This window comes from Parambassis ranga, chromosome 5 (genome assembly GCF_900634625.1).
Source record: "Parambassis ranga chromosome 5, fParRan2.1, whole genome shotgun sequence".
Lineage (NCBI taxonomy): Eukaryota > Metazoa > Chordata > Actinopteri > Ambassidae > Parambassis > Parambassis ranga.
In genome coordinates, this window is record NC_041026.1 from 22802637 (window position 1) to 22823601 (window position 20965).

A 20965-nucleotide genomic window follows, 5' to 3' on the forward strand; every position below is an offset into this window, starting at 1 on the left:
ATTACTTCACAATGATGTCGCGATGCTCCTCGTGCAGCCATGACAACAGGCAATTGGACATCAAAGGAAAAGGAGGGTGCGCTAGCCCCGCCCCTTTATCTTTGATGACCAACGTGCCTGTTGTGTTGCCACAGTGACAATGTCGCTTTTCTGCACGCCTCACAAATACTAGTAGCAGTTTCTTCTTTTTACGTCTTTCGCTGTAAAATAACTTCACAGAACGCTGCTCTTCCGCCATCTCCAGACGCTAGAAGCACGTTACAGCCAATAAGGAGCTCCGCTTGCTTTGGCGCCTGCGCACTGAGCAGAGAGAGAGAGAGAGAGAGGAAGGCTGTCTGCTCCGCGAGGAAATACGAGTAGAGTTGCTGAAGGTATAGAATACTTCCACAGAAATATCGGTATATCGGTATATATATATATATCTGGTATCAATACTATCGATATTTAGATCGATTCGCCCACCAGTAGGTTCGGCACGCCATTGTGTAAACAGTTCTTTTATATTAACGAGCTTTTAGTCAGAGCTAAATTTCCTAGTTGACGTATTTCTTGTATAATAACCACAGACGAAACTGCTCCGCAATGGCTACGGACTCCTGGGCACAGGCAGTGGACGAGCAAGAAGCCGCGGCGGAATCGGTAAGCCTGAACTTACGCAACACGAGCTAAGCTGTGTTAGCATGTTTTGAATGATGCTATGGCCTGCTCTGGCACACTGTTATCAGAAATTATCTAAACAGTTTTAATGTGAATGGTTTAAATTGTTCAGTCACCGTGCTGTCAGTGAATAATTTGATCCCCGTGACTGGCTATCTCATTTACCCAAAAACGAAACTAACCGGCTTGGCGTCAGAGCTAGGGGAAGTTAGCTTGCACCACGCTTTAGCAGTTAGCTGACTAGCAGGCAAGCAAAAGAATGCTAAGGGCTCCAAAATACTCTAATTGATGATGAAGAAACATTGACTGACCAACTTTAATACCATATTTTGTTGTTTTCAGATCGGACACCTTCAAATTAAAGAGAAGCCAGAGGAAAATGGTACGTGTGCAACAATTGTAAATGAAATATAACATTTCGGAAATGTGTAATTTTAGAAGTATGAAAACCTATTACGACAGGAACAGCTGCAAACGTAACGGACTCCAGCAGTGCACCTGCAAAGTCAGAAGCAGAGGGAGACGGCAAATCTACAGAAGATGACGACAAAGGTATGTAGCACATTTTCAAACACCATCTGATGATGTTTTTATTTGATTTCAAAGTCAGCCAGCTTTATTGTCAATACTGCCAATGCCATATGTACTGGACATACAGATAATTAAAATTACTTTACTCTCAAACCTGCAATATCTATAATAATAGAGAATAAAAAAAGTACAAGAATAAAGTGTAAAAAAAACCATGTAGCCTACCTACAATAAGTAAAGAAGATTGAAGCAAGGCGTCTGGACTTTTCTTGAACCGTCCAGACGCCTTGCTTCAATCTTCTCTATGTATGATGACCTGGATGACTGAGAATCTTCCTCAACATACCTACAATAAGGCACGCACAAAATACATATGTATAAAAATTCGGTTTAGATCTGCCAGCTTTTCCAATTTGCTTATGTTTACTTTTGTTGAAACTGTTGTTTGGTTGTATTGTGTGTTAAAAGTAGTATTGCAACATAACTTTGTTGTTTCAGATGACAGAGCAGCACAGTCGTTGTTGAACAAGCTGATCCGGAATAATCTTGTCAATACAACAAATCAAGTGGAAGTTCTCCAGAAGGATCCCAGCTCTCCACTCTACTCTGTCAAGTCCTTTGAAGAATTACGGCTGTAAGAGTCTCTTCTGTGTGTCTTTGTCTCTTGTTATGCTAAAGTAGAAAAGTTATTTTGATGTCATATTTTCTATTAATGACACACTCATGTAGTCAAGTTTCCACCAGGAATGGTGCAACAGAATATTAGGGTTGTTTTAGAGAGTCAATGAAGATTCTAGGTATTGAAAGATTTTCTTTAACTACTAAGACCTGACACTGAATCACCTCCTCTTCCTCACAGAAAACCACAGTTGCTGCAGGGAGTGTATGGCATGGGTTTCAATAGGCCATCCAAAATCCAGGAAACTGCCTTACCTATGATGCTGGCTGAACCGTGAGTCCACTTTTGTCTATGAGTGTTGCAGAGGCAGTAAAATCATCAGTTACTGTACAGTGTAAAATTTAGTAGCACATTATGTTGCCAACACCAAAATTATCTTTCCAGCTGTAACTCTGGTCCAATGCTCTGCTTACTCCAGTCCACAGAATCTGATTGCTCAATCACAGTCAGGTACAGGAAAGACCGCTGCCTTTGTCCTGGCCATGCTCAGCCATGTAGACCCCAACAACAAATATCCACAGGTTGGTACTACAGCTCTCATTATTTCTTAGTTTCTATATCTTATTTATTGAAACATGTTCCTTGTTTTGTGGAAAACAACGGATGATTTCAGTTAAATGTTGTGATGGGTGCAGTTTGAACTAAATGAGAAGAGCGTTTCTCTTTATTTTCTTTCCATCAGTGCCTGTGTGTGTCACCCACGTATGAACTGGCACTTCAAACGGGTAAGGTGATTGAGCAGATGGGCAAATATTATCCTGAGGTCAAACTAGTCTACGCCATTAGAGGAAATAAATGTAAGTTCACCGTGCTATATCTTGTACTATGACAAATCCAATCATTCCTATAAAAGACTTTATGTGTTTATGAGCACTTGTTTCTGGTGTGTGTTCCAGTGCAGCGGGGCATGAAACTTCAAGAGCAGATAGTCATTGGCACCCCTGGTACCATGCTGGACTGGTGCAGTAAATTCAAGTTTATAGATCCCAAGAAGGTCAAGGTGTTTGTGCTGGATGAGGCAGACGTCATGATTGCCACACAGGGTCATCAGGATCAAAGTATCCGCATCCAGAGGTTAGTTGAAGCAATTTCAAATAATAGAAGTCTTAGCGGGTCCTGGATTTTTCAAGGGTTATATTTTTTAATATAGCTTCTGACCTTTTGCGTCCTTACTACACAGGATGCTCCCTAAAAACTGCCAGATGTTGCTGTTCTCTGCCACGTTTGAAGAGTCGGTGTGGAACTTTGCCCAGCGCATTGTGCCTGATCCCAACATCATTAAGTTGAAGAGAGAGGAGGAGACACTGGACACCATCAAACAGTACTATGTGCTGTGCAACTGCAAGGAGGAGAAGTTCAAAGCCCTCTGCAACATCTATGGAGCAATTACCATCGCCCAGGCCATGATCTTCTGCCATGTGAGTTTACTTTTCACTCACTACCTGTGACCTCACAGTTTTTACAAAGATACAGATTACCTTTAACTGTGTATCTTTATAAAGTTTGATATTGTACTACCTTGCTGAGTTGTTTTTGGTTGTGATTAGGAAGTGAAAAAACTTGGCAACTTGAGTTAACTTACTGGAAGTCAGCTCATCACTTATCACTGCAGGCCCTTTCTCAGGGTATTTTGAAATCCTTCCTGTAAATGAAGATAGCTAAGGTAGTTAGCCAAGTTTCCCCCCGCATTTGAGCCATTGTTACACAAATAAATGATTGTCTGAACAAGTTACAGCTCAGTCTTTTGTGTAATCCAGACAAGGAAGACTGCGGGCTGGCTGGCAGGAGAGCTGTCCAGAGAAGGTCACCAGGTGGCGCTGCTCAGTGGAGAAATGCAGGTGGAACAAAGGGCGGCGGTCATTGAACGCTTCAGAGATGGAAAGGAGAAGGTCCTGGTCACCACAAATGTTTGTGCTCGAGGTAATGATGGAGTGCTGTCAAGAAGAATCTGCATCATGTTTTATGACCATGTTGTATTGACCACATTGGCTTGTGTTGCATGTACATACACTGTCCTTTGAAGAGAAAACACCCCGATGGTGCTGTATTTGCCAAGCATATACCTTAAACAAAGATGTGGCTTTAATTGTTGATGTATAAAGTCACAGGGGTCAATTCTGTGATCTGTCAATTCCAGTCTTGCAGATTAAGTTGTTAGATTGTAAACAATTGTTAAAATTAGCAAGTTTGGCCGGGATGTCTATTTTCTCTCGCACTCGTACACTAGCAGCCACAGTGTTTGTGTTATATTTTTAAAGACAGAAAGGAAACATAAGTCTGCAAAAGGCAAAATATAAACACTTTCTTTGTTTTACATCCAGGCATTGATGTCGAGCAGGTTTCTGTGGTCATAAATTTTGACCTGCCGATTGACAAGGATGGTAGCCCTGACAACGAGACGTACCTGCACAGGATTGGACGCACAGGTCGATTTGGCAAAAGGGGACTGGCCATCAACATGGTGGACAGCAAGATGAGCATGAACATCCTCAACAGGATCCAGACGCATTTCAGTAAGTTTGACATCAGCATTACAGTTATTTTTGTTTTCTATCAACTCATCAATTAGTAGGATGTTAATTTGATCAATTTTGTTAGTAGAGAGGATAAATACTATTCATTTCAAAGGGGTTTTGAAAATTAATAATGGTATTCCACTCAATGACCTCCATGTATGGTCTTTGCCTCTACAGATAAGAAAATTGAAAAACTAGATACAGATGATCTGGATGAAATTGAGAAAATTGCCAGCTAAGGAAAACGGCATGATCCCATGAAGGACGCCAGCCCGATTTCCCTTCTTCTCGTCGCTCTCCAAGGACTGTACGCTTCTACAGTGTTTTATGCTTTTATTTTATTATTTTTTTAGCTGTCCGAGTAAAGAGCAAAACTACAAACACAGCATATGTTTACGTGTGGTTTTCCTCTCAGACAAGTGTTTTGTAAGTCTCTCTTTAACATACCCCATTTCACTCTTTGTACTTCTATGAATAAAGTCTATAAGCTAATAACTGTGTATTGTGATGCTGTAAAAGAAGGCATCGTTGACACCATTTTATTGAACAGAGAATAGATTTTAAAAACACTTTTTAGTGTTGGCTGTAGTGGTGGCATGATACAAGGTATTTCTTAAAGAGATCAAAATAATCAATTTATGTGCCACAAAGTTTTTAACTTTTAAACAGACTGAATGTAACTGTATCATGTGGACTGTTACAGCTTTTATTGTGCTTTGGTACGACCATGAAAATCAGTACAAAGTGTGAAGTTGGGTATGCTGCTGTGAGTGGTAGTTTAATCATTAATATACGTTTGTGGTTGAGATGTTGGGATTCAAGGGTCTATGCAAACTTATCAACCTGTGATAGCTATTATCAAATACTATCCACCTATACTCGCATAACACAAATTAATCCTGAAACAACCTCAGTTTTTAGCATCAGGGTGTGTAGCCAAATGCCAAAAAGGCTGCTTAAGAGTGATAACACTTAACTAATTTCAAGTCGTTTTAGATGTTTTTGTGTTTAGTCATCATCAACCTGCCACACAACTCGCATGCTATTCATATCATCTCAAAACGCCAAATCGGCCACTAACAGAGCGGGCATGGCACCACTGCTGAGCATTAATCAGCGAGTCTTCTTTTCTCCATCTGTCTCATAAAAATGTTAAATTTAAAATGTGACCAGTAAGGTCTGATGTGATCCGTTTCCTTTGTGTCTCACTGTCCCACACTTTGAATCAGGGTCTCCAGTTTGGTTTAGCTCAGCTACATTCTTCACCCAGACAGTGCTGTCATTAAGGATTGTGAGTTCAAAATAATGATACACAACGCCTTCCTCAAGTGCATTATATACACATATGATTTTGTTATTGATATTCTAAGACATTGGGCTTAATATTCTGACTAACACTTGAAATTTAGATGATTTATTGAATTATGGAGTCTTAAGGATGTGTGAATTATCTTCTTGAAACCAAATGCTGAATTGACTTGAGGACCAGAGGACCTATGCTAATCAGTTTCACTGTGTTGCTCAAACATGGTCACATGGATAGGAAACATGTACTTGTGTACATATTTAAAATTTTATGTTAAAGAAATTGAGTTTGTTACTTCTAAGAAGTGCAAAAACATTCCTCGTGAGGTTCAATTATGACAGACGCAGCACTTTGAATATGGTAAGCCAAAATCAGCTAACCTTGCATCAGTTGGGTGACTGATGAAAACCAGAACAATGTCTGGTGTCTGATTTGTTTTGATCAATGCGCTGGATCATGAAGATCTGTGATTGGTCATTATGAACCTTCTGCAAACCTCATCTGGCTCCCAGCGGCACAGAGAATTCTGCCGGTGGTGGTCCGGCTTTAATGGACTGTTGATCTTTAATGAACTTACTTAATGAATGAACAGATGCAGCCAAATTAGAAGCAGTGTGTTGAAAATCCATAGGAATGGTCTGTGAAGACTTTTGGACAAAGCAGTGTATGCAGTTTTTATTTAGACATTCAGATGTATGCATCATCAGTAAGAGTGTGCACTTTGTTGATCCATCATGTAATGCCACTGTATGAGAGTTTTGGTTATTGTACGTGACACTCTTGCCCACATGTTTTACACCTTGTTTGGTAATTTACAGAACCAACAAACTCTGTTCATATACTGTATGTATACGTCACCTAATCAGGCTTAAACAAGCTGTAACCTGAAGGTCATATGTAGACAATGATAGGTTCAAGGTGTGTGGTCTTCTGTAGCTGAGCTGCATTCATGGACACTGTTATATACTCTTGATATGTTAATAAAAAGAACATATAGATGTTCATTTGTGTGTAGCTGAACGCTTATAATGCTTTGTACGAGTGTGTAAGTTGCAGGATCGTCGTCTACCTTTAGTTAAAGTAAAGCAGTCAGAAAAGTCTATATGCAAACAGAAAGACTTTATAAATTAAATACAGTAGTTTGAAAATACAACAAAATGAATAAACTTATTCAGGGAGATTTAATCTGAGTTCTGCTCCTCTGACAGCTGTGGTGAAAAGCGCAGGTCTGCAGACAAAAGAAACAGTTAACGTTAATTTCTCACATGGATAACATTGAGCTACTTTTTATAATTCAGTTGTTTTAAATGTTTAATGTTCCGAATTACAATATAAACAACAACGGACTCCAGCTTGAGTAGACATCTCATTAGACACACACTAATCCTTTTCAGTTAGTGTTGTTTTAACACAATCATATCAGTCTGCTTTATTTCTGTTTTAAAATTCAGCCTGGCTTTAGTTTGTTTTAACTAACAGTAATAGAGAAATGTTATGGTGGCATCAGTGAAAAAAAGGAACATAAAGATGTGTACTCCTCTACACTCAAAGAAGTGACTTCTTATCACTTTACCGCAGTCTGACACTATTTTCTTGGTACAATTAGACCACTGAGATGTTGTGGCTTGGTTTTTATTGAGTCCCCACTCACCCGTCTCTCTGTAGTCCACCCTGGTTAGGAAGAGGCCATGAGCTGGAGCAGCCATACCCTGAGGGTAAGCCCGTGTGTCCCGAGCCTCCAGGATCTCTTTTAGCTGGCGCACTGACAGCCGTCTCTGGCCTACTGCCACCAGAGCGCCTGTCATCCTGCGCACCTGTAGCAAAGAGCAGCAGATATTCTGAATATACCACAAAAGACCATGTGACCTGATCTCAAATATTTAATGGCCTCTTTATGGTGAATGGTGATTTTTTTTTTATGAGCCACAGGTTTCAGCCAGAACCAGCAGATGGAGCCAGTTACTCACATTCACTTGCACTACAATAAAAGAAGACGTTTAAAAGAAATTAACAGGAACAAACCTGCTTATAGAGAAAAGACCTGCTGGTAAAAGTAAGCTCCCAGAATGGTATCTCTCTGTAAAAATAAACATATCACAGTATCTTGAGTGGTTCACATGTAATGTAGGATTATTTACTACTACACAACTACACAAGTGTAGCTCAAAGACACATGCTGGCATGTTAACACATAAATGGAATGAGTCACAATGCTTTTGAAGATAGGTAACACTGGACTGAAGCAAACTCTGCAGACGCATTACTCATTTCAACAGAAAGAAGAATCCTGTCTCATGTCTCTGTTCAAGATGCGTCCCTCCTTTATCTTCCTTTTGTTAGACATTTCAATGGCTTCCCCGTCTGTGTGGACAGTCAGGGGTTGACGTGACATTCATGCCAGACATCAGATAGAGCGCAGCACCCTCCTCATGCACAGATCTGTTTAAATGTCACACACACAGAACACACCCCTGCAGCCTAGGCCCAACAGGATTATTTGTATGAAAATATGAATCTATACACATGCGTTTTCTTTCAATGGAGCGTGTAATTTCTTTTCCTGATGTTTAGTATCAGAATTTAAGTCAGAGCAGACTTCCTAATTTGTTTTTTATTTTGGGGAAGACGGAGTGAGCAAACAGGCACATGGGAAGAATTGGGTCAAATGCAAATTTGCCGTCTTGCTTGCCGTCTGATTACATTTGACATGTAAGAAACGTGGAGACAGATTTATATAGCAGGGCTGGTATTGCATGGACTCTGAGAGACAGCATCTTTAGATGTGGAGAAACTTGGAGAAATCAACTGTAAGTTTTTAAAAGAGCAGAGTTAAACAGTGTGGGTGGCCTCATTTTAAGATTTGGACCTGTGGAGATTCACCCCCTTTTTTGTTGTCAGCCTGAAATGGACATTAGAAGCTGCAGTTATGGGAAGATGCTGCTCACTGACAAGCAATTTTAAGATGTTATACTCAGTACAGTGAGCATGCTCCTATGCTGAAATACAGTATGGCCCAGAAAGCTGTTCACTTATGTATGAAAATGAGATCACATATTTCAGCAGCCCATTTTTTCCATGTCATATGTAGAACTCAGCCCCACATCCCAGATGCCTCTGTTTTAGGATCAAAAATTTAGTTCAACCTTTGACTCTTCAATAATTCATCCCTCAGTTTCTTCTCATTTTAACATCGTTACTTAGAATACTGACTCTCATAAAAAAATAAAGACAACGTTCTACTGCAGACTTTCAATAGGACCAAAACCTGACTAATGTTACCCTGTTTCAGGTCATTCACTGAGATTAAAAGAAGTTTTTTTTATCCTTGTGCATTAACACTTCAGTGGAAATTTGATCTGAAATGTGTTACAGATCTGCAACCCCGTTGTTCACAGCTTGGTAGTGCACCACATGTGTTGGGGTTAAGAGCCTGTGTGACATTTACTCTCAGAACTGTTGACAGTCTGCACATGTCCATATTGTGCACCATATTTTCAGGGCAAATAATTAATGCCCATGATAGTGGTATTTGGCATGGAAAGCGACCCCCATGGGCGTTTAATCTCCCAAAGACATGGTCCCCTCTCTCTGCCCTCACTGTCTCCATCTCTGTCTCTGCTTTGGATTATTATTATTAGCAGATTCATGTAGCTTAAATGTGAGTAAATGAATATATTTTTTGGTGCTGGTCAGCAATGTGACTTGAGTACAAACTGTAGCCCACCTGTGGAAGTGTGCCTGTGCAAAGGAGCATCCTGGTTGTAAGGTGACTGCATCCATTGTCTTCACAGGGTTTTTAAAATGTATGTCAGAGTTGACCGCCCTGAAGCTGCTAAAATCATGAGTCCCAACCAGCAGGGCTGCAGCCTCATGCATGGCTTCCAAATCCAGCGCCCTGGTGAGAGAAAGAGTTAAAGACAAGTGCACATAAATCATTCATTTAAAACACAACAAAAATCCCTCAATCAGAATTTGCAGGTGTAGTGTGATAATGCAGTTTGACCCATTAGTGACCTGCCTGAACAGCAAAGTCAGGCAGAGGTGTACACTTTAAACATGACATGTGTTCAGGCCTCCACATTGCTCAGATTCTCTACAGTATCCTGCTCCTGTCACTGCTTAAATATGATCTGACAGAGACACAGAGAGGGACGGAGGGAGAGATACAGCTGGCAGGGGAATGGAGGAGTGTGCTGAGTGACTCACTAATTAAATTCTTAATGCATTCATTTAAAATCCTGAGCTCAAGAGCTACTCATGAATGAAGATGTGCAGAAACTGTCTAAACACAGCTTGTTTCTTCGTTCCAGTGTTAAGTCTCAACTTTTTACCCTGTCTGAGTCAGGGTGCAAATGTTTTCCATTAGCATGCTATAATGCCTTTAAAACATGGTAAAGGTGGTAAATGTGCAAAAAGCCTGTTAGCAGGCTGCTGTTAGCCCTAGCATTGACATGAACACAGGCCAAAACGCTGCCTTGAATCACATCACAAAGCTGTTGTCAGGGGCTTTTGTTTTGTTTAATTCATTCATCAGCTACTTTATGCCCCGACCACCTGTCTTTCACTCTTTTGTCCAATAATTATTTTGTCAACTTAATTATGGACATTATGATTTGACATATTGACAAATGATGTAATGAATGTTTTGTAGTTCCAGCTTCTAAATAGGGGCGTTTCTCTGCTTTTCTCTTAAAGGAACAGTTCACTCCAAAATCATACATTCATCATTTGGAAATATTGGAAATATTTCCACTGACTAACACCATATTTGATTTTTGGGTCACTTGTCTGTTTTTGACTAAAACACTGTAAGTGTAAGATGTTCAGCATGGTCACAATTAATGGTGTTTGGGAAATTGTGGAAACTATTTATTTATCAATTGCTGGATTATTTTACCTTTTTACTATTCTAAATATGGAAAGACTTCAGAAATTGTGCTGCACTATGATTACTGATGATCAACATTTATTCTGGTGAAATTGAAATAATCTGCATCATATTTCTTGCATTGGATGAGACGGAGGGGGTGTGATGATGACGAGGGAGATGCAGATCAAAGAGTGTGTGGAGAGACACTGCTGAGGCAGAGACGCTCAGGGGTGGAAGGATGAGATGAATGCTGAACATGAGAGAGGGATAAAGAAAGCCGAGACGCCAGAGAGAGAGAGAAATTAGACGGGCAAGGAGAATGGACAGAGATAGAGACAGAAATGAAGAAGAGAGAAGAAGAGTGAGAGAGAGAATGAAAAAAAAACACACACAGTCAGGCTAAAATGCGTGGGTGTTGTTCTGCATGTGTATAAGCCCGCAGCTTATCTTGCCCTACTTTTCCCTAAAAATGTGAAGAGAGAAGAGCAGACACATGCTCAAACACTCTGAAAATGTTCTCTTTCTAATCATAGCTAAAAGAGCGTCTAAGCTTCGAGGCTGCTCCATTTCATTTCTTTGCCTCTTTTCATAGCGTCCATCCCCTCTCCTCTCCTTTCCTACCCTCCTGCTCCTTTGTTTGTTTTTGGGATGTCAGCTCATATAAAACACTTTGTTTGACTGTCCCTAATTTGTAGTTCCGGCATGGCACATGTGGATTATTCATGTGTTTAACGTGCCAATGTTTCTGCAGGGCTTAACATGAGCTAATGGAGTCTGTGTTAGTGCATGTGTGTGTGTTTTTAAGGGTAATCGTCATGCACATGTACACTGAAAGATGAAGGATATAAAGACATGTGAATGAAAGAAAGGGATGGTGGATAAACTGGGAGAACTCACGTGTTGTGGAGGTTCCAGCAAAAATCGAAGTCTGTGAGGGGAAGCAGAGATGGGTGGGAGATCCCTAGAGCTATTTGGTAGACATAGGTCCGAGACTGGGCATGGTGACGGGCGTGGAAGTGATCAGGAACACGGTAGGCTTGAGTGATTCTAAAAAAAAAGCAAATGAGCAATGTGTGAAACGACCTATGAAGAGTAGTAATGTAATTATAAATAAATATACCTGCTGGTGCTTATGATGAATTATTAGCCAGCAGGTCATAAGTTGTTGGTTTTAGTTGTTGGATATATTTTATGCACTGAATAAAAAATGAAAGACCTGAACATGCCGATGTCCAAAACTGACAAAAACCAGACTCATAAAAGAAAAAAGAAGACAGAATCCAGAAGTCTGCCTCTTTTCTTCCTCTGATAGACACGGTCCCACGAACACAGATAGCATTAATACTCTCATGTGTATGGCCAGCAAGAGAAACTGTGTATTATTGTCCAAAATGCCAACATTACAGCTTTTTAGAGACAAAAGCAAACCCATTGTCAGAGTGCTAAAAGGGCTGCCAACAGCCGTGAAAAGCCACATGCTTATGGTAAGCACTGGTGTAGTTTAACATCTGAAGCTACTGCAATAAAACATAAAGGTAATAGAATAACAAATCTGATCGTAATAATAATTTACAGTAGTGATACAGTGATGTAGGGAATCCTTCACGCTCATCTATAAACTGAGAGAACAAAGAGCTGTGGTTGTGTGACTTTACAAAGCACATCAGCAGCCTGTGTTGTTGGTGCACACGTTTGCAGTCAGTTCATTCATGCATGTGTTCTGTGTTTGAGATAACAAACACCAGTGGCATGAATGCAGAGAGGAGTATGTGGAACTGTAAGAACAATAGTGATCAAATACGTACATGTACATGCACATGTGTATGCACACTGTGTGTGTGTGTGTGCCTATGCACAATCGGAGAAAGTAGGTTACGTTTCCAGGGGAGGAGATTGGGTGTGACACGTGGCAGAGGAAACCCTTGTGTCTGCCTTCAGCGGCTGCTCCAATGTGAAGTGACAGCCTTCGCCTGGCCCACAAAACCACACACATATAAAATTTTCATAAGCTGTGTACAAAGCAGGCCTCACACATTTGGGAACTGGGGCATTGTTTAGTGTGGCACCATTTTGCTATTCAGCAGTTTCCCCTTATGGGAAAGGGACGTTCATTTTAGGCTAATGGAAGCCCATTTTCACAGCAGCAAAGAAGACAAAGAAGGCCCAAGCAGAAGAGATATTTTTTACAGTGTGCTGTCTATGTTTAAACCTTAAACTGGCTTTCTATCTCATGAAGGTATGAGCCAGGAGACATATTGTGATTGTTGATTAAACTAAAACTCTGCTCACAGATTAGCATTAGGGTGATACTTTAGATGATCAGATCTGGTGTCGTCTTTGTTTTTTTGTTGTTTTTAAAAACATATGGAAAGTTTTGTTTGATGTGTGTGAAAAAATGTCCACATTCTGTGTTTCTATTTAGCTAGATGGATGCATCTGTGTGTGTGTGTGTGTTAATGGGTGCTACAGACCAAAAAGCAGAGCAGGGATAATCCTTTCTAACCTTCTCTCTGCAGGTTTAGGGATTAGCAGGATGCTGGGAGCCTCCCTTCCTTCCCTCTTCTCCTTTCTGTGTGTTTCCCAAATGGCTCATTCTGTTTCACACTTGTCTTTCCCTTCACTTTCTCACTGACTTTGACTGCATTCATTCTTTACTTACTGCATCTGTACCACCTTTGGTATTCATGTCTTTCCTTTGTCCTTCTCTGTTTTAGTCTCTTTGCTTCTCTACTAGCTGCTAAATCAACACAAGTGACTGTGATTTGAATAATGCACAAATGTGTAATGAAGGTATTATAAGGAAGAGATGATTTAAAAAAAGACAATGATACTAACATCTAACATCTATAGCACTATCTTACAGCCTTTCCATTTAAAATGATCAACAAGTGAACATCTGGCATTTGAAGAAAATAATTATGCAGGGTGTGCGTGATCTAAAAATGTTTAGGTTGGTGGTACCCACGCAGTACCCACACCCAGGCGTCCACAAAAATAAGATGTATCAGACCTTCTTCCACTGAATAGTGGAATAGTGCCATGTGTGCTCCCGCTGGTCTGCAGCTTTTTGCAGCAGTGTGCTTTGATACCTGTGGCCCTTTCGCTGTTGGCCACTTGTCAGGACACCTTTGCTAACCACATCGGACAATACCAGACTGATTCTCTGACTCAGAACATCACAGTTTGGTCACTCAGATTCTCTCCCACATTCCTGCTTCAAACACATCAGTTACACAACATTTCCTTTGGTTCCACTGTAACAAGATAAATGGTCAGTGGTGTTATTGTTGGTGCATTTGTTAAACTTAGTCATACTTCTGTTTATTAAAGGTGGACTGTCCTCCAGAGATGCATACTATAAATGTATGCATGGATAATGTTATCAGAACCATTGCTTGGTATTTTCATCTTAAAATCCTAAAATTCCTGTAATTTTAAGGGGAAAACATGAAATAAAGTGATAATGTTTTTCACTGTTTAAATTAAAATAAGAATTTACTGTATCATAACACACATTACATTAGCAAAAAGTCACACAGGACAAGTTATTGGAAACAATCTGAAAATCTTCAGATGTACTAGAGATACTTGGTTTTGGGGTGGTGTTTATATGTGACCAGGGCCCTGTGTGTTTGTGTGAGGAGATTCATCCCTGCTCATCTCTATTGCTAAAGGCCTGCCTCACCTGATCTGCTCTGCCTTCAGGTGGAAATTGAGAGCCTGAACCAGAACGTCTTCAGTAAATGGTGACTTGTCATTTCTGCGTTGAAGGTCAAAGTGGGCAGAGTTACAGAGTGCATGGACACCCGTGTCTGTCCTGCTGGACACTGACAGAGTCACTGGATTGAGTGGCCTCAGTCCCTCAATTGCATCCTGCACAGAGACGGAGACAGAACAAGCAGTGAGATAATGTACTGTAAACCTGTTGTTGAACTTCTTTGTACCTTTGGTGAAATGTCAAAACAGGGAAAAGGAATATCAAACACACAACATCATGTAACCATGAGGTATGCAGTCATTTTGCTGTGTGCACTTGTGTTTTTATGCCATTATTAGATGGTAAGACTGGTTGTCTGTAATACAGAGACTGACATAGCTGTAGAAGTTGCTGTAACCATTGAGGGAAAGAAATCCTCACACAATTCATATTTGGCAGCTTATTATGCAAAATTGTGCTTTATAAAACAGACCAAAGTCAGGCTTTTAGGGGGAAAAGTGTGTTTTTAAGACCAAGTCATGAATTTGTTGGTAAAGGATGCTGCTTTCAGAGGATGATAAAGACAGAGTATACAAGATTACAATTAACCCATCTAACAGCTCAGTGAAGCATCAGACTAATAACCAGGTATTTCATGTGCATAATTCAAAACGTACCTCCAAGTGGTCTTGGACCCCCTTCTCCCCCCTTTTCCCCTGCGCATGAGGAGGGACCTTAACAGCACCACTGCAGAAATAAATATAAATAATTCAAACATGTACAAAACAAAAAAATATCAGTGTGTGCCCCCTCACCCTGTCCTGTAACATACCGGTACTTTGTCCCAATGTACTGAAAAAAGATGAGGTAACGTGCTTTGTTCATGGTGTCTCCAAGTGTCGTCAGTCATACTGACCATAATCATTCATGCTGACTGAGCCTCGACAAACAGGCAGTTTGATAAAGGTCGACTTTAACAGACCTCTACTGAAGCTCACATGGTTCACTTCCGAGAAGTCATTTGTAGTCCGGAAGTAAAGAAGGACACAGCCACTTTGTTTTTCTTCGGTCCACTACTATACGACAGTCCATGTGATGTTATAAGAGCTTATGTTTATCTTTAATTGTAGAATGACGTCCAAATACGCTACGACTTTATGCCGTATTAGCGTGTCATGTAAAACGACACATGCGCAGCCCTCCTCTGGCAGCAGGTTGGAGCCACGCTGATTCTAATACATGATATATACACGGATTCACCGCTGTATGTACTACTAAAAGATTAAAGTAAACATACATTCAAAGTAACAGGCTCTTCTGTTGGATACCAGCAAGGACTTCTCCTGCCAGTCGCTTTTTGATCGCGTCACAGGAATCAAAGGGTGTGTCGCGTCCATCACTTAAAATCATTTAAACAGATACTGCATGGAGATCTGTGAGATCAATCAGATGTAGACGCACAATCAGATGTAGACGCACAAAAGATATATATATATATATAATCAGAAATCTTAAATTAAAGTCAATGATGTTTATTTATTTGAAATAAAATGGCATCAAATACAAACTGTTTTTTCACAATTTAGATTACAGAGGACATCTGGAGAAGGATGTTTTTTTATCTAGTGAGCTAGACAAGTCCAAATAGGCAGTTTTCGGGTTAAATATTTGACAGCCTACATATGTCATGTCTTAAAAGAGATGCACGCCTCACTTGAAGCCATTTTTAAGCGTATTCTACGTGTGTATCCTCTTCCCATGATTCCTTCTTTTCCTACACGGCAGGTTGTATCTGCTGCTCGCTCCTCTCTGCTCGTTCAGGCTCCACGGTGCAGCTACGCCTCTCGCCTGTCGGCAGCAGCGGCAGTAGAGTAGTAGTAATCTGCCTGCCGCGCATTCGGCTCGCATTTTGTGTCACGGTGCCACCGGGAGAGAGGGGCGACAGACTGCTGCGCGTCAGGGGATACAACCAGTCCACCATCCACCCGGTTCAAGCGACATCCCGCCGCGGGCAATGACATTGGCAGACTGAAGTAGGAATACACGAGAAAACGCAAAAATGACGGTGGACTTTGAAGAATGTATAAAAGATTCACCCCGCTTCAGGTACGGCTGCTCCTTACACGCACTTCACAGCGGTGCGCAAAAATGCACACCTACTTTTACATTATGTTTTTTTAAAGGGGTCAGCAGTTGAAATGCGAAATGTGTGATGATATCAACAGGGTAAAATGAAAGATGGGGTTTTTAATGTCTGGTTCCCTCATGTGCTCCTGACCAGGGTGGCGCATGTGTGTCCATTTTTTGCCGCTTCTTTGCATTTTTTTCTACTCATCTGTAATCATTTCTTTCATCATGTGGCTGGTTAAGATTTTTGCCCATTGATTCATTTGCTGGAAAAGCATCAGTTGTTCCTGTGAGATGGTTTGATGTGGGTTGTGAAGAGCTCAGTGCATGTGAGAGGAGACACACTTACAGCCAGGCACAATGAGGATCCATTTTGTTTTCAATATAAAATCATTAGTGATTCTCCTGATATCACGTCTTAATTAACACTCCTTCAGCATGAGCAGACCCTTGTGTGCATTTGTGTGCATACCTGTGACAGCATTGCAGCATGGCATACAGCGTGGGTGCAATCATTTGGTCAGAGGAGGAGGCCCTGCAGTCACCCACTGTGTCTTCTGTCTGCACGCTGGAGAGGAGGAGATGTCCTTGCAGAGGCAGCAGCAGTAGCAAGGCTGTCAGAGAGACAGCAGAAAGAGGGGTGCACGGTCTCTCTCTGCAGGAACCGAGCTTGTATGTCGGGCACAGATCCAGCTGTTAGGACCCTTGCCTGTCCACTGGAGGGTTGCCCTGTTCAGGCACGTGCCAGTCTGGCTCCTCTCCTGTGCAGGCCAGTGGGTAAAAAGCAGAGGAACATGTAGGCCAGGGATCCCCCTGTTAATAACACCAGTCAGACCGGTTGCAGATTTGTGTCATCAGGTTTTTCTGAAAAAGAACTGAGATGTGTTACACGTCTTGTGTTCTGCTTCTCCCTGTCAGTGTCTGTTGCCTGTTTGCTCTCTGTGTTTGCTTCCATCTTCCTCATCCTCTCTTCTGTCATCGCATTTTTGTAACGCTGTATTCTGTATGTTCACAGACTTAAGAGATAGATAGACACAGAAATAAAAGACAAAGACAGACATGCAGTCTGCTCTTCCAACCCCATCTCTGTGATGATGGATGTCTGAGGCAGAAGGTCAGGAAGAGACAGAGGAGCAGCACACATTCAGACACTTCCCCTTCTCTCTCCCGGTTCACTTTCCCATGATCTTATGAAAAGTGTTGTTTGGAAAATTCCACCACTGACAAAGGAAGCTGATGTTACTGTTTTCTTGGCTCATAAGAAACAAGTAATGCTGTGAAACAGCCACCATTATTATGATGAAAATCCTGACAATGAGTTTATATGACTTACATGCATGGCATTGATGTGATGACTCTTTTTACACTACTATTTATGAGATGGTGTTTATATGGAGCACAGGAGACCTGTTTGTATACATAATAGTAAATAGGAGGTTTTCACTGTGGTAGTGGTAACAAAGCCACAGGGTTAACACAGTCCACGGAGGCTTGCTCTTATGTGAACACACATTTATTCTTGTGAAACATGACAGCATCATCTACACCCAGAGAATTGTTCTAAGTCCTGATATTTACAGATTCAACATAAGTTATCAATATAAAAGGGAAGTATTGTCCAGATGAGAAGTCATGTCTATAAAAACAGAAATGACATCAGTGACAGTTGAGACGGAGACAATGATCTTAAGGACATTGTGGAGGGCAGCTTCCTGTCTGTGAGTTTTTTCAATGAAGATTAAATGGCAGTGTGTAATAGCTGCATAATCCTAACAAATCCTGTTTTCAATTGAGTATCCAAACCAGCAGGTCTGTAGTCAGTGTTGTATGAGCTAAGCAGGTAACTACTGGAGAATTTCCATTATATCAGAGAGCTTTGTCTGTCCATCTATGTGTCTCCTCCTCTGTGTTGTGTCATGGAGAAACAGGAGTGGGTAGAGCAGAGAGCCTGTCCTGTCTGTCTTCCCACACATGGAGCAGAAGCAGCTCACACACACACACCCTCTCACTGCAGGTCTTAACTTGTGCCAGTCATTTATTTGTGCACGCATGATTGGGTGAACACAGAAGAATTTTCAAGGTATGCCTGTGTACCTATAACACACATCCCCTTGTTGAGCCTCAGTTACAACATCCTCTGCTCTGCCCTTCCTTTAACTTAGCAGTCACCTGCTGCACTCATTCATCCTTTAACCAACCACTGTGTTCCCAGTGTGATGTGCACCTGTTTGTATTTGTTGGTATTAAGTGGTTGGAATCAGATTTCCTTTCGGCGCTTTGCTTTGAGACGTGTGCCACTGTACACTTTTGTTTATGATGGTGTGGATTTAATTCGGTTAAATGACAAAATGTGTTTAAGGAGCAAGTTCTGAGTAAAATCATCATCATGAAATAAAATGAGCCACATGTCACCTACAAAATATACAGTGTAGAACATTTACACACATATATATTTAGTGATGTATTCCATGGTCTCTCTGCTGCTTATATGCTCCCGTCATTGACTCGTGGTATTGATGCAGTCTAAGTATTAATATGCATATGGGTGGGTGTGAGCTGTTGCCTAGCAACAGTTGCTGTAAGTGAGACAACGGAAAGCTGGGAGAAATCAGGACAGAAAATTTAAGAATGAAAGAGGAGAGTGGGTGCCTAGAAACAGTCAGTACGTAGAATTGTACTGTAAGAGAATTAGTTTTCTTTGTTTTTATTTAAACTTGATTTATGTCTTTCTATGTAGGCTACTTAATGTTTTTACACAAAGAAGTGATTTGTAGAATCTATACATTTATTAAAGATAGTTTTTCTTAGTCCCTGTGGTTGTTGGCTAGGTGCCAGAGTTTCGTGTTGAAACCCACTTAAGCGATAATATCAAACCTGCAGTGCTCTACCTCCAATGCATTGTGGCATCTGTCATATGTAAACTAACTGCAGCAATGAGAATGCTGAATATGGAGCAACAGATGTTGGCTCCAGCAATCAGTGTTTTATTGTTTGTTCAGCTCAGAGTTTACAGATCTGGAGAAGCACCTGCTGCCTCCCTCAGTCTGTTTTCTACCCACCCACACACATACAGATCACTGTACAGCATCAAGCTGTCTGGACAGGTTGGATGAGTGAGTCAACAACATGACAGGAGGAGAACGACAGGCTATGAGTGTGTCACACAGTTAAAAATGGCCAGCTAAGAGCGACAACCTAATTTTAAGAAGGATTTTAAGAAAACCAAAAATACCATCCATCCATCCATCTAGTCTCCACTTTATCCTGCAGGGTCATGGGAGGCGGGGCTAGAGGCAGCTGTCAGTGGGCTGGTTACAACAGGGGACAGTCTATCACAGGGCCACACAGGGACAAACACCTACAGCCAATATAGAGCCCCTGTTAATCCAACAAATTGTATGAATTGAATAAAATTGAATAGAGTTGTGTTAGAGTCACTCACCACAAAAGTGAGTGCCAAACATACATGCTTGTTCACCTTATGCTCCCCCTCTTCAGGTAGCCTGTGTGTAAATGTTATGCGGATTTCTAACTGAAAATCATAAATGCATCATCACCACTAAGCAGCAATGTTGCCCGTTCAGCAGTCATTTATTGTGACAAGTTGTTTTTTCCTCTTTTCAGGTTGTTTATCTTCTTTGCGGTTGCTATGGTTACATGCAGGAATAACAGCTAAGAGGTCACAGCTTGTCAATGTGTGTGTTTTTGTCATAGATGCAGCTCTTAAACCCAATATTCCTTGAGATGTACTATGGTGCTGCACATTAGATTGAATATCAAGAAAAAAATATAAGCTACATAATAATAAATTCTTAATCCTGAAGGTTCAAAAATCTCATTTTACGTTTATATAATTCATTGGTGAGCTGGATTTGACAGCACTATGTTTAAAAAAAAGAGGCTTTTGGCTCACGATTATATTACTTTAAAAGCATGTCTCCATTTATTGGCAGATTAAAGTGCTTTTTGATGCTCCAGATATCTGTCTGGTGCCCTGGATTCTTTTAACTGTCTGGATTTTTTTTATTCCCTACCTGCATAGTTATCACCTCAAATCCTTCTTTTACACACACTTTGCTTGTGTGTTTGGGATAAATTCCTTTTGGTTAGTGTGTAAATAAATCACACTGCTTTTTCTTGTTAGAGGCAGACTGACCAGTGACTTTAGCAGACAGGGGAACTACCTGGAGTCTGGAGAGAAAGTGTGTCCTATCTGTGTGTTTTCATACCAAAACACACAGCAGTGTGTGGCAGCAGGCAGGTGTGTATAACTTGCAGAGTAAGTGAGGACCTTGAAGGGCACAGATTGTACTGTGGAAGGGGAAAATGTATCAAAGTGCTGAATAAGATTACCCAATGCCAAAGTGGGTTGACATTGATAAAGTGCATTCTTGCTAATGCAGTGTTGCCTGATAGGATTCCTGGGCCTGCTGATGTCACACAAGTATGACGTTTTAGTTTTTTAGCTTTACACCTACAACCGCTGTGTTTCCTTATCTGCTGCACATTACAGAGAAAACATATCCACATCTTCAATACAGCACAAAGCACTTGGAAAAACATTTCAATTCCAGACCACTCA

At 41.0% G+C, this 20965-nt stretch overlaps 3 protein-coding genes across 10 annotated transcripts in view; 2 read left to right on the forward strand and 1 right to left on the reverse strand.

Annotated features, from left to right (window-relative positions):
* The first annotated feature begins 283 nt into the window (after positions 1-283).
* LOC114435640 (ATP-dependent RNA helicase DDX19A) lies at positions 284-5552 on the forward strand. Of its 3 annotated transcripts, none has more exons than XM_028405508.1 (13): positions 284-371; positions 567-639; positions 1000-1039; positions 1120-1209; positions 1687-1822; positions 2048-2140; positions 2286-2388; positions 2550-2664; positions 2764-2941; positions 3048-3285; positions 3625-3787; positions 4189-4380; positions 4561-5552. In XM_028405508.1, exons 2-13 carry the CDS (start codon positions 583-585, stop codon positions 4620-4622), a joined length of 1467 nt encoding a protein of 488 aa, XP_028261309.1. In that variant the 5' UTR covers positions 284-371; positions 567-582; the 3' UTR covers positions 4623-5552. The 3 variants fall into 3 exon arrangements, with proteins under 3 accessions (XP_028261309.1, XP_028261308.1, XP_028261310.1); XM_028405509.1 differs by lacking the exon at positions 284-371 and adding an exon at positions 437-468; XM_028405507.1 differs by lacking the exon at positions 284-371 and having other exon boundaries at positions 378-639.
* Positions 5553-6793: 1241 nt separating this feature from the next.
* pusl1 (pseudouridine synthase like 1) lies at positions 6794-15616 on the reverse strand. The gene is made up of 8 exons (XM_028405529.1): positions 15089-15616; positions 14934-15003; positions 14245-14432; positions 11457-11606; positions 9414-9584; positions 7712-7766; positions 7341-7503; positions 6794-6917 (listed from the first exon to the last, which is right to left on the reverse strand). The coding sequence occupies exons 1-8, from the start codon at positions 15139-15141 to the stop codon at positions 6871-6873; spliced, it is 897 nt and encodes a 298-aa protein (XP_028261330.1). The 5' UTR covers positions 15142-15616; the 3' UTR covers positions 6794-6870.
* A 461-nt stretch (positions 15617-16077) lies between these two features.
* Positions 16078-20965, forward strand: part of LOC114435622 (arf-GAP with coiled-coil, ANK repeat and PH domain-containing protein 3-like) — a 44899-nt gene continuing 40011 nt past the window's right edge. For all 6 annotated transcript variants that reach the window (XM_028405478.1, XM_028405480.1, XM_028405479.1 and 3 more), the window contains exon 1: positions 16078-16362. In XM_028405478.1, the coding sequence (XP_028261279.1) occupies positions 16316-16362 (47 nt within the window). In that variant the 5' untranslated portion in view covers positions 16078-16315. The remainder of the gene's footprint in view (positions 16363-20965) is intronic.